This window comes from Bos javanicus, chromosome 24, assembly GCF_032452875.1.
Source record: "Bos javanicus breed banteng chromosome 24, ARS-OSU_banteng_1.0, whole genome shotgun sequence".
Lineage (NCBI taxonomy): Eukaryota > Metazoa > Chordata > Mammalia > Artiodactyla > Bovidae > Bos > Bos javanicus.
The window spans coordinates 24,434,563-24,456,251 of NC_083891.1; the positions used below are offsets into that span (position 1 = coordinate 24,434,563).

The following is a 21,689-nucleotide window of genomic DNA, read 5'->3' on the forward strand; positions in this document are numbered from 1 at the left end:
ATCAAATGATGTACGACAAAATAAATTGTAAAGAGTGACTGCCTGGAGTTGGGAACCAGAAGGTGTTTCCCACCCCCCTCCCAAGGAGAGAGCAAACCTTTAAAAAGGAAGGACAATTGATTTTTGGGGGGGAGCTTAAGTGAGCCTTGACTTTGCAGCTGGTTGAAAGCAGGTAAGTTTCTGGCCTTGTGTCTGCCTTGTGTGTATTTTGTTCTGTCTTTTGGGTTGTTGGCGAGGGGGAGGGCCGGGGAGGGAGTCTTTCAGAGGGGTGGGGGGGATGGCTGTGTGGCAAACGCTCATAAAGAATAAAACTCCAATTGCAAGAAATAAGCAGATGAGGGGGAAAGGCAAAGGAGGAGAGCAAGAAGGAAGGGGAACAGGAAAAGATGTGGCGGTGGGGGGCGGGGGGGAGACAACGAAGCGGGGACAGCGAGAGGGAGGTATGACCGGGTCCACTTCAAGGGAGAGACTCTGGGAGGTGTTTCGGAGAGCCTGCGCTTTGGGGGGGCGCATCGTTGGTGGGGGGCGGGTGCTGCTGGGGGAGGGAGCTCGCGGGAGGTTAGGGTCCACCTGGAACGGGATGATAAAGTGAGTGGAGAGCAGCCCAGTCCGGTGGAAATAGGAAGCCGGCGATCCAGGACTGGCACCAGGCAGGGCAGAGTGAGCCGCAGTGGAAGGGGCCGGTCCGGCGGGATCCCTCGGAGCCGGGCGGCGGCGGCGGCGGCGGCGGCGGGTCTCCCGGGCGCGCGGGCGGGATGTGGGCAGAGAGGAGCCCTTTCTGCTCAGCCCTAGAAGGTGCAATTACAGGTTAAGGACCCGGCGTATCGACTTCGCCTCGCCTCCCTCACCTCCTGCCCTCCTCCGCCGAGATGCGGGCGGCTCAGACTTTTTACAGAAGTAGTTCCAGGGCCGGGTTGGCGGGGGTGGGGCGGGGAGTGGGGGTGCTCGAGTGGGGGGCCGCCGGGGGCTGCACCCAGGGACTCAGAAGGAAGCGGCGGCTTCGGGCGGCGATGCTGGGTGGGAGGCAGAGACCCCGCCCCCCCCCACCATCGGACAGCCCCCACCCCTCCCCCAACACCTGCCGGTACACTTGAACTTCTCGTAGTTCCAGGAGTTAAAGCCACTGCGCCTCGTGCCCGGGAGGGAGAACCGTCCACGCGAATCCCACCGGGCCTGCGGGCTCTGGCTCTTAATCCATCCCAGTGGTCCCACTTCCTCCCTCCTCATCTTCCTCGGGGCCGCCCAGGCGGAGAAAGGGAGACACACGCCCGAACTTGCGCGCTTAAAAATGCCAGGGGGGTTGGGGGGATCTCGGGGGTGGGGGGCTGAAGGGATTCTCCTGCCAGGTTTAAAGGCGTCTCTGAAAAATTAGCAAAACTGAGTGGTGACGGGGAAAGCCAACAGTTTGCGAAAGCAGAGAAGCAGGCAGGGCCGGGGTGAGGGAAATGAGCTAGAATTGATAAGGACAGCTCCCGCCTCTGCCGAGTCCACTGAGCTGGTCCTCACCGCGCTCCGCTGCACTTTCCCGGGAGAAGAAAGGGCTTTATCTGCTCCCGCAGACGATTAGCCCGGGAGTTTCTCGGGGCAGCGCGGATAATCGAAGGGGTTCCCAGCGTTTGGAGGGCTAAGGATCACCCCCCTTCCCGCACGCTTGTCGGGCCCCCTTGCCCACCCACCCACCCCCAAAACTGGACCAACTGCGAAACGCAAAGCTGCGGGCGCCGAGGTGACCTGGAAGCTCCGTCGACGGTCGCCTCTGCGCTTTTGGGGGGGGCCCCCGGGCTCCCCACGCCCCGGCCTCTTCCCGCCCCGGCCCGGCATGGACACGAGCCCACGAGGTGTCTCGGCCTCAGCCGCCACTTTGCCGTCGCTGCTGCCATCGCTGTCGCCGCCGAGAGCCGAGCCCGGGTGGTTTTAGGAAAAGTGAGGGACCAAGTGTGGGGGTCGCGGAGAGAAGAGGAGCGGGGAGAGGAGCGGGCGCCCGGACCCCCAGACAGGGCCCCGGGGGGCGGGGGGTGGCGCTCACGGATCCAGCACCTTCAGACCTGCCTCCTAGGGTCGGGTCCGTCCGGAGACCTGAGCTGAGCACTGACCGTGGTTCTTCGCCCTCCCCTCCCCTCCATACCCTGCCCCACCCCGACCACACCCCACCCCCCTCCACCACCCTGCTCACCTCCCTCCCATCCCCCACCCCTGTCTGCCAGGTCGGAGGCGGGTTTAAAGCCAGGTGCGCCGAGGCAGCTCGCCATGTCCAGATCCGGGGACCGGACCTCCACCTTCGACCCCAGCCACAGCGACAACCTGCTGCACGGCCTCAACCTGCTGTGGAGGAAGCAGCTGTTTTGCGACGTGACCCTGACGGCCCAGGGCCAGCAGTTCCACTGCCACAAGGCCGTGCTGGCCTCCTGCTCGCAGTATTTCCGATCGCTCTTCTCCAGTCACCCCCCTCTCGGGGGAGGGGTCGGCGGCCAGGACGGCCTGGGGGCCCCCAAGGACCCACCGCAGCAGCCGCCGCAGCAGCAGCCGCCGCCGCCGCCAGCGCAGGAGGAGCCCGGCACTCCATCCTCCTCCCCCGACGACAAGCTGCTGACCAGTCCCCGGGCCATCAACAACCTGGTTCTCCAGGGCTGCTCGTCCATCGGGCTGCGCCTGGTGCTGGAGTACCTCTACACGGCCAACGTGACCCTCTCCCTGGACACGGTGGAGGAGGTGCTGTCGGTCAGCAAGATTTTGCACATCCCCCAGGTCACCAAGCTCTGTGTGCAGTTCCTCAACGACCAGATCTCGGTGCAGAACTACAAGCAGGTGTGCAAGATCGCCGCGCTGCACGGCCTGGAGGAGACCAAGAAGCTGGCCAACAAGTACCTGGTGGAGGATGTGCTGCTGCTCAACTTCGAGGAGATGCGCGCCCTGCTGGATTCGCTGCCGCCCCCCGTGGAGTCGGAGCTGGCGCTCTTCCAGATGTCCGTGCTCTGGCTGGAGCATGACCGCGAGACCCGCATGCAGTACGCGCCCGACCTCATGAAGCGCCTCCGCTTCGCGCTCATCCCGGCCCCCGAGCTGGTGGAGCGGGTCCAGTCGGTGGATTTCATGCGCACCGACCCGGTCTGCCAGAAGCTGCTGCTGGACGCCATGAACTACCACCTGATGCCCTTCAGGCAGCACTGCAGGCAGAGCCTGGCCAGCAGGTACGAGACAACAAAGGTGGGGGGAGGGTGGGGGGAGGGTGGGGGGTGGGGGAAGCCCGAGAGGCCGGAGGGAGGGGAGAGGGCAGAGGAGAGGGGAGAGGGGTGTGCTGAACAGGAGGTTCCTGCAGGCTGAAAACAACCGAAAACAAACAATTCAGACTGTGAGGGGGAAAGTTGATTTCAGAGTCCCTGAAAGGTCAACGGGAAACTGGCCTCCGTGCACCCCCGACTGCCAGAAAGTCCACGTTCTCAGTATCTGCAGAGAGGAAAATGGGCTCCTGAGCTGAAATTGACAGGCAGGTGGGACCAAATGTCCGGGCCATTGGAAGTACAGCTTGAGAAGTCTTCCTACTCAGTCCTCCTCTACCTCTCAAAATAGGCTTGGCTTAAGGAAAGGTTCCTGTGATGAGAAGTACCCCCGCCCACTCCACCCCTTTCCTGCTTCGGGCGAGCAGAAGTGCCAGGGGACAACTCCAGAAGACAAGCTTTTCATTCATGCCAACAACTCAAGTTATTTGTTTGTTTGTTTGTTTGTTTGAGGTTTGCTCCCGTTGGAGGTTAGAGTTCTAAAAGGCTTTGTCTTTTAGGGTCGCTGTTGGAAATTCTGGCATCACCCACACAAACTTTTCTGTCTTGTAAAAAAGAAGACCTTATCCTTTTCACTTTTAAAGGAGAGCCGAGCAAGAGATTTACAGGAGGCAGAGTGAATCCTGCCTAGTAGTTCCCATGTCAAAGGGGAGCACAGTTGAAAACTGAGAAGAGGAGTAGTTAATCTAGCTGCAGTTAGGTCTGTGCGCCTGCTCTAAAGTCACAAAGGAGTTGGAGAATTGTTGTTGTTGCTATTTGGAATGTGTCCCACGTGTGTATTGAAAGTGGGATTTCCTGTCCAAGGGGAGAGAGAAAAACAATGCCTTTTTAAAATGCTGCTGAGATTTAAAAAAAAAAAAAAGACTGTAAGAATTGACAATCCTGTTTTATTTGCTCCAATTTTAAAACCCTTTTTAATGAGCACTCGCAGAGGGTTGCTTTTTCTTTTTAGAAAAGAAGCAGTGTCTTCTTCTCAGTTTCTGAGGATAAAACATCATGAGTCCAGATGCCAAGTATCCCAGTCTTATCCACTAAGTGCTGTATTAGAAAGTACATGGTTTAAGAATCCATCATGGCCTTTTCCCACTCAGAAGGATGTCTGGAAGATGGGGTCCACTTTCTGCACCCTTATGGAATTAAAGGTTTATTTTTTCCATCATGATGTTTCTACCAGACCTGGGTAACTGAAGTTTAGGAAACTGGAAGATATTCTCTACTGTTGTTTAGGGAGCACTGGTGGTCATGTGAGGCCCACGGGAGGCATGGGAAATCTTGAACTTAGAAATCTTGTAAGTTGCTTTTTCTAATGTTGGTAAGAAATGAATTAATAACTTGTAGTGTCAGAAAATAACACAAGAAAGACAATAACACAAGCAAGAATCCAAATTCTTGTGCTTGAATAGTGAATACAGAAGTCCAAATGACAACTAGGACTTGAAATGTATTTTTATTTTGTAAGAGTTCCCATTTGTCTAAAGATCAAGTTGGTAAATTTAATGTGATGGACAAATGTCATCACACCAAGGAACATTGGTGATCAATATTCTGTTATTTTAACTTTTATGACTTTTGAACCACTTACAGGTATACTTAATTTAGCATATATCTTACATATTAAGTTATAGTCCTGAACACACATGTATTCATATGTTTTAAAATGTACTATCTAGTGTAAATTCAGAAACCCAGAAGGAAAATAAGATTTAACTTGTCCTAAGCGTAACTGGAGGAAAAAATGAGAATTATACATTTGATCCAATAAATAAGCCTAAAGTCCTCAATGCACTTTTACCTGATAAATACGTCCTAGGTTTCAGTGTTAGAAGAGTTGACTTTCAAAATGAAAAATCCATTTCTCACCTTAGTCTGGATTCAGCACGCCAGCTGGGGCCTTCTGGCTCTGTCGTGGTGGATGGCTGAGATACCAGGCTGCCTGGCTCCGTGACCACACAGTCCAGCTTCACTGGGCCATATCATTTGAAGGATATGTAGTGCCGTCTGACCACTGAATGCTTACAAGTGTCATGGATGCTGCAAGAATCTGATACTTCCGCAATAGGAAGGAGACTGTATTTTCCTTAAAAAGCAGATCTGGAAAACAGTTCATGTGAACCTATTGTTGATCTCAAAGTAATATAATTTTGGACTTTGTTCCATTATTAGGAACTGTAGCATTTTAATTTGGGGGACTAATTACATTATTCTAATTTTAATTCACAGAAAGAATGCAGGAATAGTCACCAAGACCTTAGCTTTAATGTAGACAAAAATGCTGTAAGTTGCAACCAATAGTATGATATCAGTCCATTTATTACAGTGTCAGCATAATATAAAAATGTTCTCTCAGCTTTATATGTAGTTTAACAGAGGGATAAATGTGTTAAACAATTATTTTTGAAATTGCATCAGTTTTATTGAAGGCAATTGGATGGAAGGGCATTGTATTTACTACTTTTTATCCACCTTTAGTTTCTAAAGTCTTAAGTATGAAAGAGCTCCTCAAATTCAGAGAAGGAGTTGAAAAATTAAAACTGGCCAATCTATTGAAATAAGTTCAAAATTCAAGCAAATAGAATAACTTCAAAGGAATTTACTTAAGAGTACATGTTTTCTATAGAATGTAGGAATATTAATATAATAATTATATATGTTTTAAAATTTTTAAATTATTGAGTAATTTGGAATTTTTTAAGTCTAAAAAATAAAGTAAGCCAAGCATAAAGACTTTATAAATATGCAAATTAATTTAATTTTGTCTTAGATGTTAGTTTTTCTTATTATACCATTTATACTCAGATTCTATTTTATTTTAGCGAACTGAGCACTGAGGATATTAAAAAATAAGACTTATTATCTTATATTCAAATATACACATAACTAAGATCACAGGACATGATTGGACAAAAATTAAAATATTTTGAAATCTTACTCCTTATTTTTATTTCGCTTTATTGCAAGAAATGGGACACAGAAATTTTTGGAAAAGTTTCTAGAATAGCTATTATTAAAGGCTTCTAAAGCACAAAGATTTAATAAAGTGGCATGACTTGCAACATTTAGTGCATTAAAAAGTAAATATCAAAAACTTAGAGTGCAAGTTCAGTGCAAGAAACCCCCAAAAGTTTTTTATTTGTATTTTTTAAGTTGTTATGCATAATTTAGTTATTGGCCCAAGTAAATCAAATTGGACTGGATCTCTTACATTTTCATTGCACCTCCCACAATGTAACAGTTATATAAACATTTACTGAAAGTTGAAGGAATGGAAATTATTAATTAAGAAAGCCTCAGTATTACATTTTCCCAATATGTTCTTTAATCTTGATTCCTATTGCACATAGCAAAAATTCACTGAACCTCCTCCAGGAAAACACCTGTGACAGAAAAGCATTTGTAAAAATAATTATATTTTTTAATATTTAATTACAAGCTATTGCAGTCCCATATACAGTCCTGTATTGAAGTACAGTTTTCAAGAGATTATATTTTATAGAAGATAAAAGGTTACTTTATAAAGAATTCACTTTCTTCAGTCTTTTTAAAGATTTCACATAAATTGATATAAAAATCTATTTAAACATCAGGAGTACTAATTATCTATTTGCTAAAATGACTTGCAATGATTAAAAAGCCATTAGAATTCCTTAAGGCATAGTTTTGCCTCCTGGTTTTGATGCTTAGAAAGTGTTTCTTTAAATGTAGGATAATATTTTCCATTGGTTCCCTTCCTAAGACCTGAATAAAACCTCAACAAAGCAAACTAATCTTGTATCCATGAATCCTTTAAATCATTGCTTCCCTTTATGTCAATTTGGTACCCTCAGATAAGAACTTGCTAGGTAGTTAGAGTTTCATATCAGAAGTCACTCAGCCATTCAGAATACAATTTGTTTATTATCTCAAACAGGACCATTGATTACAGAATTATGTCACAGGTGTGGGAGACAAATAGTTATATCCTACAATCAAAAGGCAGTTAGAGTAGATCTTACTGCATTGCACTGGCTCAGAGTACTTACTGACCACAATGGACATGTTCGAATTTCAACTCACCTTTGTCTTTTTCCCCATTTTGAACACATTGGGCTCGCTCATTACCTTAGCTAATTTCTAAGTTATCTCAACTTTCTACCTTAAAAATTCAGTGAAAAATATGTTACAGTAGCTACTTCATACCAGATAATGTTCTAAGCATTTTACAAACACAAACTTATTTAATGCTCATAATAGCCCTAAGGGATGGATACCATCATTTGCCTCATTTTATAGATGGAAAAACTGGTGCACAGAGCAGTTAAGCATTTTGCCCACAGCGGCACAGCTAGTAAGTGGTAGAGCCAAAGTCTGAGCCAAGCACCTTGGCTCTTGAGCCTGTGTTCTCATCGATGATGTTTCTACTTATTACTGTGAGCCTCTCTATCCTATCATATAATCTGCTGATTAGCCTTAGAGTTAAATGTAAAGTTAAGACTTCTCTTTTGGAAAGACATTTGTGAGAGTTAAATTTTATTTTTATTTTTTAACTTTTTATTTTACGTTGGAGTACAGTTGATTGATAATGTTGTGTTAGTTTCAGATGTATGACAAAGTGATTCAGTTATACGTATACACGTTATCTCTTCTTTTTCAAGTTCTTTTTTCAATTAGGTTGTTCCAGAATATTGAGCAGAGTTCCCTGTGCTATATAGTAAGCTTAAATTTTAATGTATCTGATTTTAAAAGAAGTTAAGGAGGGGTATTACTCTGGACTAGAGGTCAGCTTTTTTTTTTTTTTTTTCTGTTAAAGATCAAATAGTAATTATACTTGGCTTCAGGGTCATATTAACTCTGTTGCAACTATGTCACTCTTCCTTGGTAGCACAGAAACAGCCATGGTAACACAAAAATAATACATAAGTGAATGAGCATGGCTGTGTTACAATAAAACATTTGTGAGCATCAACATTTCATGTGATTTTCGCATGTTATGAAATATTCCTCTTCTTTTGATTCTTTTCAACCCTTTGAAAATGTAACAACCATTCTAGGGGTGGCAGGGGGCACTATATAAAAACAAGAGGCAAGCTGGGTTTGCTCTGTGAGTCATAGTTTTCCAAAACCCATTTTAGGCACTTAGACTACATCAGTGAACAGAATGGACACAACACTTTATCCTTATTCTAGTAGAGAGAATCCCACTGGTCTTCTTGCTTCTGTTTGGAAAGAGTTCACATCTAAATAATTCTACCCTGCCAAGTTAAAATTTCAGCCTTCCATAGTAAGACTTAAAAATTTAAACAGTGATCCCAGGAAGGTAAATGGTGATTAATTAAAACAGTGAATGAGCTGCTCGTTTTCACAAACATACTGGATATAGACCCAGCTAACATAGACTGGTCATTATTCAGGATAGGCTTTAATATCATTGATATGGTATTTTAATGATTTCTGGTAGGAAATTAGAGGAGCCAGGTACATTTAATGCACTGCTTTCTGAGATTAACATGCACATATTGAATGAACTAATCTAGACATATAAATGAACACATGAACAATTACTTTTCTAAATGCCAACCTGTATCTCCAGCTGCTGTGATCAAAGGGCACTGTTGTCAGGACTTCTGATTTCTAAGTGAATCAGCTGGATTGCGTATGTCTATAGAACTTCTTTGCCTTCTCCAAGGTGGGTAACCCCTAGCAGAGCATGTGTGCTGGTGTGGGTTTGGCTTATGTGTTTATCTCCCAACTAGATCAGCCTTGACCCCAAAATACAAGTTCAATATGAATTGGTATTGGTCTTAAACATAATTGTGGGTAGACACTTAGGATTTGTTTCAGTTTCATATGAATTGACAAAGCCAACAGAAGGTAAAAGTGGAGATGATTTTACAGATGCTCACACACACACACACCTGCACACAACTGCTGTTTATCAATAATAATGATACCTATCACTAGTTGAGCACTGACTAGTTGAGCATGAGTGTGCTTAATATATTACTTACATTCTTTCTAGTCCTTTCAGTCTTTTAAAATGTTAGACAATTGAGGCTCAGAGAAAATAAGTAAGTTGTCCAATTATCTGAATAATGGTGAGTTGAAGTAATTGTCATCCTTTGAAGTATAGCCTCTTGAGTGAATATTGTAATGAATATGAATGAATTTTGTACATATGACTTCTAGGAAAAGGAAACTCCAATCAACACCTCCACATCTTTGTTTTACCACAGCACAGTAGTGATTAAAATTTGCAATTTTCTAACTCATCTTCAAACCACCAAGTGAGAGGAAGAGAGTAGAAAGCTCAAATTCTTTCCTACTGGTCTACATACTCAGTTAACTAGTTCTGAGACTAAGGGGCTAAATAATGAGTTTGCTGAGATTTAGTGCTATGATTATTGACTCTAAAAGTAAGGTGAGCTGATATATTTTAAATAAATTGATAAAAGTGATTTCCCTAGGGGTCTGATAGTTAAAAGTTCACCTTCCAAGGCAGGGGATGCAGGTTCGATCCCTGGTCAGGGCACTAAGATCCCACATGCCTCATGGGCAAGGAACCAAACCATAAAAAAAGCAGAAGCAGTATTGTAACAAATTGAACAAAGACTTTAAAATGGTCCACATCCAAAAAAATCTTAAAAAAAAAAAACAAAGAACTTTACAGTTTAACTATGAAAACTAGTTGTGAAAATAAAACAAACAGAAACAAAGCCTTGAAGCTTGAATTGGAACCAAGAGATTTTCCTCCTCTGTGTGCACTGGAGTCCTGGAGAACTATCAGCTTTGTTTCTGTGAAAACAATAGAAAGCACATGTTGATAATATTTACAGTTGATAAATACAACAGGTAGAAGCCCGAATTATAAAAATACCTGTATGTTTCATTAACAAAAAATAAGATTATGCTAATTGAGATTTTATTCTGTTTACATTTTGTTTCAAGTAAATCAATTATCCTTCAATAAAAAAAATAATTAAAACAAAAAAATCCTTGACAATTAAAAAAAAAATCATCTTAAGAATTGCTACACCATAGTGTTTGTGCCTTCTTTCATTCATTTAGAATTCCAGAAAATATATTCAGTGCTGTGTCCTTTCCATTAACATCCAAGATAACTCATGATGCATGGATTACTAATGATGATTTCTCTTTAATGAAATACCAAATAACCACTATTTTGATATGGACAGGAGAGTAAGTTAACCAGGGGAAGGACTTTCAGTTGTAGCATACAGTAAATATGTCTATTTTGCTGTAAATATCAGAAGGGCTTATTTATTCACAAATGTGAATGACAATCATGTTAGAACTATTTGCAATATTAGAAGTAAAGCAGAAAGGTACTAGAGAAAACCTACAGTAGTTGGGGAATGGAAATAGCAAATATTTGTGATAGAAAGAAAATAAATCATAGGAAAGTAAAAGAAAAAAATAAATCATAGGAAAGTAAAAGAAAAAAATAAATCATAGGAAAGTAAAAGAAAAAAATAAATCATAGGAAAGTAAAAGAAAAAAAATAGCAGTAACAAAAGTACATGGAAATACAGTAAATCAAAGAAAGTGTTAAGAAATAAACCATCTAAAAAAGAAACAAAAAGAGAACTAATAGTAAGGGAGGATAAGCAAGAAAATTCTAAAGTTTGGAGAGTGGACACATTCAATATTTGTTGGACTCATAAGCACAAATTAAGAAGCATTTAAGTCACTACATAATGAACATATAATTTACAGAATTACAGTGTTCCACTAAAAGGGAAAATAATCTCATTCCTCAAAAGAAAAAAAATTCAGCAAGAAGAAAATGGTCAGTCATGGAACCTTCACTCCTATAACTTGATCCAGTTCAATAATTATATATTTGTAATCTAGCTAAAATGTTTATAAATAACTCTTTGTTCTTTGCTAGATAATGTAGTACTTTCAGAAGTGTGAGTTTCAAGGTTATGCCAACAGGAGGAGAAGAAAATCTGAGTGTGTTCTTCATGAATCTTGCTGCTGCTGCTAAGTCGCTTCAGTCATGTCCGACTCTATGCGACCCCATAGACGGCAACCCACCAGGCTCCCCCATCCCTGGGATTTTCCAGGCAAGAACACTGGAGTGGGTTGCCATTTCCTTCTCCATCATGAATCTTAATTCCCAGTATAATTAGCAGACCTGAGAAACGGGGGGACTTCCATGACCTTGGATAGCTTTTCTAAACTAGGCCAATGACCGTGCCATGCGCACGGTGGGAATTCGGGGTGATGCATCGAATTGACTGCTAACAAGAACCTCTGTTGTGGAATAGCCCCCAAACATGTGTCAAACAGGTATAACACACCAAAGTCTGCTATGCTCTGAGATATAGGGTAAAGAACGTGGACGCAGTCATGACTTCATGTAGTTTGCATATAAGAAAAAAGAGTGAGTAATGATACAAGTTAACCACACTGATAATACATGCTATAGATTAGAAAAGTGCTGTGTTCTGAGAGCTGGTATAACAAGGTGCTGTAACTTGTCACAGTGGCCAAAGAATTCTTCCTCTACAGAAGAAGTTTAAGATGAACCTATTTCCAGAGTAGGAATAGAGATGCAGATGTAAAGAATGGATATGTGGATGCAGGGAGGGAAGGGGAGGCTAAGACAAATCGGAAGAGTAGCATTAACATATATTCTCTACCATGTGTAAAATGGAGAAGGAAATGGCAACCCACTCTAGTATTCTTGCCTGCGAAATCCCATGGACAGAGGAGCCTGGTGGGCTACTGTCCACGAGTTCACAAGAGTTGGACACGACTGAGCAACTATACCACTACCACTGCATGTACAAAATAGATAGCTAGTGGAAGCTGCTGTATAACACAGGGAGCTCAGCTCGGTGCTCTGTGATGACCTAGATGAGTGGGATGGGAGATCGGAAAGGAGGGGATATGTGTATACATGTAGCTGATGCGCTTCATTGTACAGTTGAAACAATACAATATTGTAAAGAAATTACATTCCAAAAAAGAGAAAGAAAGATGAGCTTTGAGAATTGAGATGGCCAGGGTAATGGGTCTGGAGGAAGGCAGGATCTGGAAGCGGGGAGTTACAAGCTGAGAGAATACTAGGCAGCAAAGAGTTTTTGGTACCTTCCAGGAGCTGGAAAAACAAATGAGTGGCTAGAGACTATGGAAGAAGTGTTGTAGAAATCATAGAGGAAGTTGTCAGCCCTGCTAAGGATTAACCACTACATGGATGAATCCCATATGAAAAAATCAGCAGGCTTTTCTGTTTGAACTGACTAAATGAACAGCACTATACTGGAAACACTGCCACCTTTGAATTCATAAACCTAAGTGTGTATCTTGGCTCCACTTTAGCTGAGTAAAATGGGTTAAGAATTATATAGTTCAGCTTCCCAGGGTTTTGGTAAGGATCAGCTGAGAACATGGGAAAAAGAAACAACACGCTTATGAACAGAAAGTGCTATTTGTAATTGATTTTTAATTTTAAAAGATACACTAAGCAGATTTATCTGAATACATTTTTGCCCATCAAGAACACTCTTGAACAGATTTGTGATTTCACTGATAGCACAGAAATAGACTTGTAAGGACTTAAGAGTGAAGTTGGAGGGATCCGAAGGTGATCACAAGGGCATCAGAAGAAAATGGGGAAATCAGAATTTCTGATTGCTCCCAGCAATTTATGTTTAATTCCTCAAAGGGAAAATGATGGCCTTTTTAGATACTACAAGAGTCGCCTATTCTTTCTTTCACAGAGGAGAGGCCCTCTTCTTTTTAATCTTATATATTCGATGTAAAGCTTGGTTTTCTGCGGCTAGCAGGGCCTCTGGTGTCCCTGACTGGCTCTCTTTTCCCAGGGCGCCTGCCAGCGGGCTGGTGGGTTGCACCTGCACAGGGACCTGGGCTTCCTCGGAGCTCAGCTGGGCCACCGTATGGAGACTGGCTCACTGGAGGCTGCAGGGAAGTGAACTGAAGAATTACAGTCGGTTTCACTTCCCTGCCTTATGTGCCTTCAGGTGCCTCTGAAGACAGGCGAGGCCAGTGAAATGGAGATGAGAAGGAAGAGAGAAAGACCCAGGTTAGAGAAGAAAAGAGTTATTGAAAATGTAGGGGCATTGTTGAAAAATGCAGATGGTTGGATGCGTGTGGATGTCTTGTGTGCGTAGCCCCCTGACATAGTGTGCACCGTCGGCTGTCAACTTGAAATTTTCTGTACAGTGGCTCCTGAGAGGTTTTGTTGTTTTTTATTTTTTAATCAGCTAAAGGTCTTGTGTGTAGGTTTGGGGCAGGGACAAAGATTCAGAGTCAGCACTGAGTGAAGAATTACTGGGTTGGGAGTGTGCCTTTTTCACCAAACAGAAAGTAGTCATATTTGTAACTCCTGCTTAGAACAAAGCTGTGGATACTGACTAGCCCTGATTTTTCACACCCCTCAGAACCAGCGTCCCTGGGACATCCTGAGTAAATAGAAAGGATTAGAAGAGGAAATGGAAAATGTTTGAGTCAGAGAGCGAAACTTAGAAGAAAGAACTTTCATGCTTTAAGATGCACACCAGAACCTCAGCACTTTCTACCCCATATGCATGAACAGAGGGTCCTTGATACTGTGAGGGAGTTCAGCCAGTATTGGTGCCTTATAGAGGCAGAAGTGTGCGGCTCCTTGCAGGGACCAGTTTGGTGGATTGGTTACTATGACAACAGTATCGCTACTGTCAGTGGCAATTCCTATAAACTCCCTGTCTTAAGGTTTTCACAAGGGTTCACGCCAAAATGACATCCGTAGACACGGACTACAGAGTAAAGCTAGGAGATATGTGTATGGAAAGAAAGAGAATATGACATAATAGGAGATACAGATAAAAATGTTATGCTATAGTGCAAATATCTTAAACAGTTCTATTGCATAGTAATTAAGACCTAAAAGTCAGACAGATTCAGGTTAAATCCCACCTTGACCACATATAAGCTGGCTCTCCTTGGGCAGTTCACTTAACTTGTTTTCAGATTGCTTATCTCTGAAATGTCAGTAAAGATACCCATCTCCTCAGGGCAATCCTGAATGTTGGGTGAAAACATGTACTGAACTTGACATAGTGCCTGACAGTAAATGCATAATTGTTGATAGCTTTTATTTTTATAGACATAATTCTGTTTATATCAATTTGCCCTTCTGTTCACTTGTTAGGACTCCTAACTCCATACAGGATGTTTATTCTAGAACCGGATTCTCACAGCCTGAGTTCCAAGTGCTGCTCTCACAGTGATGAGGTTCAGCTTGACAGTGTTTGTTTTATCCACCTCTGAGTAGACTGCAGAGCTGAGGCCCGTCCCGAGTCTGGTCCATCCTTTTGATATATCCATGTCAGCAACTGAAAAAAGTTAGAAAAGCCTTTGTGGATTCAGGTTGAACAGCTTTTCTGAGATGTAATTTACATCCAGCACAATTCACCCATTTTAAAAAGTGTACAATTCAATGATTTTTAGTATATTTGTGGTGTTGGCAGCCATCACCACAATTAATTTTATTATTTATTTATTTATTTTTGTGTGTCCTGGATTCCCCAAGACTACCTTCACTTCTGAGACTAACTGCAAGTTCAGGGGTTCAGTTCAGTTCATGAACTGACACAGCTCAGTCGTGTCCGACTCTTTGTGACCCCATGAATCGCAGCACGCCAGGCTTCCCTGTCCATCACCAAGTTCAGGGGTACTAAGGTTAAAAACAAAGACAAGCCTTTCACCTAGAACATTTTTTAATCACTCCTTCCCTAAAAGACCCCATGAAAGTCGATCAGTCCTGTCTGACTCTTTGCAACCCCATGGACTATACAGTCCATGGAATTCTCCAGGCCAGAATACTGGAGTAGGTAGCCTTTTCCTTCTTCAGGGGATCTTCCCAACCCAGGGATTGAACTCAGATCTCCCACATTGCAGGCAGATTCTTTAGCAGCTGAGCCAAAGGAAGCCCTAAAGACCTATTAGCAATCAGCCCCGACTTGGCCCTGCCTTTTGCAGCCCTAGGCAACCAGTTATCTACTTTCTGTCTCCATAAATCCATAGATTTTCTTATTCTGAACATCTCAAACAAATGGAATCATGCAACATGTGGTGTTTGGTGCTGGCTTCTCCCATGTAGCATGTCTTCAAAGTCTATCTATGTAGCGTGTAACAATACTTCATTCCTTTTTATGGTTAAATAGTATTACATTGTATAGATAAACCACACTTGATCCATTAGTGGATGGACATTTGATTTGTTTCCATTTTTTGCTACTGTGAATAATGCTGCTGTGAGCATTTATGTGTAAGTTTCTTTGTGAACATATGTTTCTCATTTCTTTTAGATATATATACCTAGGAGTAGAATTGCAGGGTCATATTGTATCACAGTTAACACTGAACAAGAGGAACCATCAGATTGTTTTCCAAAGCAGTGTGCCCGTACCATTTTTCATTACAGTTCCAATTTCTCCACATCCCCACCCACACTTAACACCCGTCTTTTTGACTATAGCCGTCCTGATTGATGTGAAGTGCTATCTCACTGTGATTTGCATTTCCTTAATGGCTAATGCGGAGAAGTCAATGGCACCCCACTCCAGTACTCTTGCCTGGAAAATCCCATGGACGGAGGGGCCTGGTAGGTTGCAGTCCATGGGGTCGCTAGGAGTCGGACACGACTGAGCGACTTCAGTTTCATTTTTTCACTTTCATGCATTGGAGAAGGAAATGGCAACCCACTCCAGTGTTCTTGCCTGGAGAATCCCAGGGACGGGGGAGCCTGGTGGGCTGCCGTCTCTGGGGTCGCACAGAGTCGGACACGACTGAAGCGACTTAGCAGCAGCAGCAGCAGCAATGGCTAATAATGTTGAGCATCTTTTCATGTGCTTATAGGCCACTTGTATGTTTTTTGGAAAAAAAGGTTTATCAACTCCTTTGGCCACTTTCTAAGTTGCGCTATTTTCTTTTTCTTACTGAGTAGATGAAGTCTTTTTGACCTTTTTAGGAGGGCTTCTTATGGTTCCTTGGTCAAGCTGGGGCCACCTTCTGCAGAAATTGGGTGTCCTATTTGACAAAAATTAAAACAAATGCATGCAGATGTACAGTGGAAAATTCTACGAGTACTTTTATGTAGCACATATGTCTAGTGTGTAAAATTCTGGGTGTTTAGTGTGGCAGAAGACAGTGTCTGTGATTGACTTTGATGCTGTTTGTTTTCTTCTTCATGGGATTATTTTGGCTTTGTGTTGTTTCAGGCATTATATTCCTCAAGTGTAGGAAGATTCCTTGGTGTAGCAAATCTTTTATTCAAAGAAAAAATGTTTATTACTCAAGTATTAATTTATATTATCTATAAGGCAGGTCAGAATTTTTATTCAAACTGTGTTTATACAATAAGTATTTTAAGGAAATGAGGTAAAATTCTTCGACTGCCAAGACAGTGATAATTCATTAGAACTGCTGCAGAAGAAGGAGAAATTAAAAAAAAAAAAAAAAAAAAAACCTTTGAAAAACAGATGCTTTCATTTGAAAGGGGAGTCAGAAGTGCTCCTTGTGGGGATCAGCAGGAAACAGCAGAGTCCAGAATCTTCAGTCATGGCTGACATGCACCTTCAGGCTTCCTTCCTCATATCACCAAGGCAGTTTCTGACTTGGAAAAGCTAAGTTTATCGGGAGAATAACTTGTTCTGTTTTATCTTCCTTTGCTACAGTGTCCTTGCAGTTCTCTTTAGGGACAAAAAATATCTACTGCTCTTAACAAGAAATTACTTTTGCTACTCTTAGTAGGTTAGGTTACTTCACTCTTTATTTTAAAAAAATCATTCATTTAATTTTTGGCCATGCCTGGAGGCATATGGGATCTTAGTTCCTTGATCAGGGATCAAACCCAGGCCCACAGCAACGGAAGAGTAGACCCCTAAGCAGTGGACCACCAGGTAATTCCCATAGGTTACTTCACTAACTCTTGCTTTGAGTGTATGGATATGGCAGAATGTTCAGCAAATTGTTTCCTAAGCTTCATGTTTATGCTTCTGGATGGAACAGTTTCTATTTTGATTATCGATTGCTTCAAACAATCAACTTCTTGCTTTCTGTTAAAAGATTTACATGACTACTACACAACAAAGAGACTCCAGACCACCATCATAGATCTGAGTGCAAAGCAGTAGAAATTTTAACATAGATATCTTATCTGGTTATTCAAAGGGACGAAGTGTTATCAAACTTACAACTTTATAGTTTTTAGTAGCATTACCAACAGATCTCAGGGAAGCAGAGCATCACCTAAATTAGTCACTTTGTGTATCAAGAAGGCAGACACGTCCTTTCCTCGGCAGAAGTATAGAGTAGTTACCTAATTCAAAGTAGTCACTTCAGAACCCTGAGTGGTGGCGGTGCTTTAGTTGCTAGGTCATGCATGTCCAACTCTTGAGACCCCATGGACTATTGCCCATCAGGCTCCTTTGTCCATGGAATTTCTGAAGCAAGAATACTGGAGTGGGTTGCCATTTCCTTCTCCAGGGGATCTTTCCAACCTAGGGATTGAACCCAGGTCTTCTGCATTCAGGCAAATTCTCTACTGACTGAGCCCTAGGGAAGCCCTTCAGAACCCCGAGAAACCTGGCAAATTTCAGCTGTCACCCAGACATTCTTATACTCAAAATTTTAGAAGAGAAAGCAGACAAAGGAAAACTGAAATAAACAGCACTTTGTTGCACTCAAATAAACTGAAGATTTGTGATTGCTCCAGAGTTAGGAAGCAGCCAACAAAACCAGCAGCAAGTAAAAACCCATTCCAAGAAAGGGGCACCCCCTGTATAGGAAAGAGCCCCTCAAGCTTCGCAGCAGCTTCATCAAACTGAGAGCCCAGGTTCCAGACACAATAGTCTTTTTGACCTAGAAAGCATGATCTCACCTGAGAAAGATTTTTCTGGAGAATCCTTCCCATTTTTTTTGTTTTTTACAGCAAAGAAACTTTAGAATCTGAGAGCATGAGAAACATTTAAAATTTCTGAAAGCACAAAGAAATTTGTCTATGGCTTTATATACATTAATTAGAGTGCCACAAACGCTGATGGGAATCATGGCTCCCCACTCTCTGTATCTGTTATTATCCCTCCTAGCTGCTCTTCTTCATTGGAACATGGTTCTGCTAAGTCACTTCAGTCGTGTCCGACTCTGTGCGACCCCATAGACTGCAGCCCACCAGGCTTCCCCATCCCTGGGATTCTCCAGGCAAGAACACTGGAGTGGGTTGCCATTTCCTTCTCCAATGCATGAAAGTGAAAAGTGAAAGTGAAGCCGCTTAGTCGTGTCCGACTCTTAGGTATCCCATGGACTGCAACCTACCAGGCTCCTCCGTCCATAGGATTTTCCAGGCAAGAGTACTGGAGTGGGGTGTCATTGCCTTCTCCGTGGAACATGGTTAACAATTAATATTTACCGCATGGGCTTCCCAGGTGGCTCTACTGGTAAAGAACCCACCTGACAATGCAGAAGAATAAAGAGACGCGGGTTGGGAGGATCCCCTGGAGGAGGGCGTGGCAACCAACTCCAGTATTCTTGCCTGGAAAATCCCATGGACAGAGGAGCCTGGCAGGCTAGGGTCCATATGATCCAACGTGACTGAAGCGTTTTAGCACACATGCACATAAGTAGTCGAGCACCAAGCAGAGGAGGAGATGAGGAGTGTTATCCCATATTCCAAATTCCCCACACGGTGTGCGGGTGGTAGGCTGCTACAAAGTGTAGCTCTTGTGCGGTGAAATTGAAAGATCCTTCCTCCAAGCAGTTGTGTTAATGAGGACTGCATTAGTCCGCTTGAGCTGTCATAGCAGAATAACAGGGACCAGGGAGCTTAAACAACTGAAATTTGTTTTCTCACAGTTCTAGAGGCTGGAAGTCCAAGATTAAGGTCCGGCAGGGCCTGATGCAGGTGAAGGCTCTCTTCCTGGTATGCAGACCGTTGCTTTCTCAGTGTCTGCTCACGTCGTCTTTCCTGTGTGTGTAGAGCTGGGGGGTGGGGGGAGGAGTGGGGGAGGGGAAGCTCTGGGGTCTCTTCCTCTTCTTCCCCATGGACCGTAACCCTCCAGGCTCCTCTGTCCATGGAACTTTCCAGGCAAGTATACTGGAGCAGGTTGCCATTTCTTCTTCCACGGGATCTTCCCAACTCAGGGATCAAACCTGCATCTCTTGTGTCTCCTGCATTGGCAGGCAGAGACTTTACCAACTGTACCACCTGGGAAGCTCTCTCATAAGACACCAGTTCTATTAGACAAGGGCCCTACCCTTATGAACTTATTTACCTGTAGCTATCTCCTAAAAGCCTCATCACCAAACATGATCATGCTGAGAGTTAGGGCTTCAACATATAAACTTGCAGACAACACCATTCAGTCCATAACAGGGGCCAAGAATAGGACAGAAGGACTTATAAAACAGGTTCAAGAAACTAATTGAAATGTTACTTTTCAACTAGATCCGTACCGGCAAAATTATCTAGGCAGCTGAGCAATTATCCAAGTCAGCAATATATATATATATCTATATATGTATGTATGTATGTGTATATATATCTCTCTTTCAATAATACAAACCTAGAAGAGAAGGAAAATGTAGGCCTGCTTTCCTCCACCCCAAAAAATCATGTCTAAATCAATAGTTCTTTGAAGAACCAACCACAGAACTTTTTTCTAACACAAGTCTTCCCCAGTCCTACTCCAGAGATTCTAAATTGATCTGGAGCGTGGACTGAGGAATCTGCATTTTCAGCAACACCCCAGGCTGTTTTGCTACCAGTGGTTGGCTTCCCAGCTGGCGCTAGTGGTAAAGAACCTGCCTGCCAATGCAGGATACCTAAGAGACACGGGTTTGATTCCCAGATCACGAAGATCCCCCGGAGGAAGGCATGGCAACCCACTCCAATATTCTTGCCTGAAAAATTTCCAAGGACAGAGGAGCCTGGCAGGCTACAGTCCATGGGGTATCAAAGAGTTAGACACGAATGAAGCAACTTAGCGTGCATTCATGTGAAAATCAGGCAACTAAACAGACGCTTCTGTTTTCCTGTTTGCTCCATAGACAATGGAAGAAAATAGGGTCGTCATTTACTGGAAGATAAGTTTAAGGAAAATTTGTTGCATTAAAAGAAATTTGATTCACTGACATGAGTAAAAAGGATATAAGTCATAGGGCAAGTTATTGGAATGACCAGACTCTATGGGGATTTGTTTCCTGGTGATAAAATTTGGGTACTTGCTGCTCTAGAGAATTTTCAGAATAATTTAAAGCCACACAGTATCGAGTCCACAATGCAGCTTCAGAGATGTGGTGAATTTTCCCAGAATAATCTGTTTCTGCCAATCAGAGATCTGATGATTGAGAAGGATATTGTGGGGGATTGGCTGATCCGGGGATCGCAGAGGCTTCTGCGCATGCGCTTTCCTTTGGCGCCTTTGGAAGACCGCCTAGACCCCACCGGGCCCTTGAGCTAGGGTTTTCTTTAGCATTTAGCCCCTCCAGCCGCGGTGAAGCAGCAAAGAACAGAAAGAACTGGCTCCCTATAGGGAGGGAGAGGAAAAGAAGAGAAGGATAAGAAATTCCTATTTCACCCACCGCAGCAGGGTGTCCCTAAGCTGGTTCCCACAAGCCACACCTCATTGTCTCCACAGCACACAGCCCCCAGGCCTGCCTCAGTCCCTTGCTGCTTATCTACCCCGAAGTAAGGATAACCTTCTTCATTTCTCTTAACCCCAGGATGATTTCATAACATTATTGTTCCTCTAAAAATAAATTCTAAGCCCATGTGAAAGGTGTCGGCTGCGAATAGTCCAAGAGAAGCCTGGCGTAATATATTCAGTTACTAACTAACTTTTCTCCCCGTCTCCCTGCATGGCCACTCCTGCAGTGACTTTCCAACCGGAAACAGCCTGCCTGGCAGGAGGCTGGCTCCCGTTCTCAGAAGGAGCCTCCTACTTTCCCCACGAGAAGTCTCTCCCTGGAGTCAGAGGAATGGATAAAATCAGTCTCTAGACCCTTGATGTGGAATCAGGCCATTGTCCTCTTATCCTAAATGATTGAACTTCTGTTTGGAGAAACGTGATTTTGTTAAAATATTCATCTTTACTGTTAGGTCTTTGACAGTCAGATACAAATGACTTCAGTGGGAGATATGTAACATCCTGAACTTTTATTTTCAATGTCATTCTCTGATTTTGGGTCTTTCTGTACTTTTTCTTGAAAGAACTCTTCCAAGAAAGAACTCTTGGAAGAAAAGGAAGTCATTCTTTTCTCTTCAAAATGGCAACCAGATGGAAAAGAGGGAGAGAAGTCTCAATAATGAGATTGGCTTTCAAGAGGCAGCATAGTCTAATAATTGGCCTTTATCAGGAGTTTGCGTGGAGAAGGCAATGGCACCCCACTCCAGTACTCTTGCCTGGAAAA

The 21,689-nt window shown here is 43.3% G+C and overlaps 1 protein-coding gene across 1 annotated transcript in view; it reads left to right on the top strand.

Moving 5' to 3' along the window:
• Positions 1-2,190: 2,190 nt before the first annotated feature.
• KLHL14 (kelch like family member 14) overlaps positions 2,191-21,689 on the top strand; it is a 111,646-nt gene continuing 92,147 nt past the window's right edge. The window contains exon 1 of the mRNA XM_061399652.1: positions 2,191-3,188. Within this exon, the coding sequence (XP_061255636.1) occupies positions 2,248-3,188 (941 nt within the window). The 5' untranslated portion in view covers positions 2,191-2,247. The remainder of the gene's footprint in view (positions 3,189-21,689) is intronic.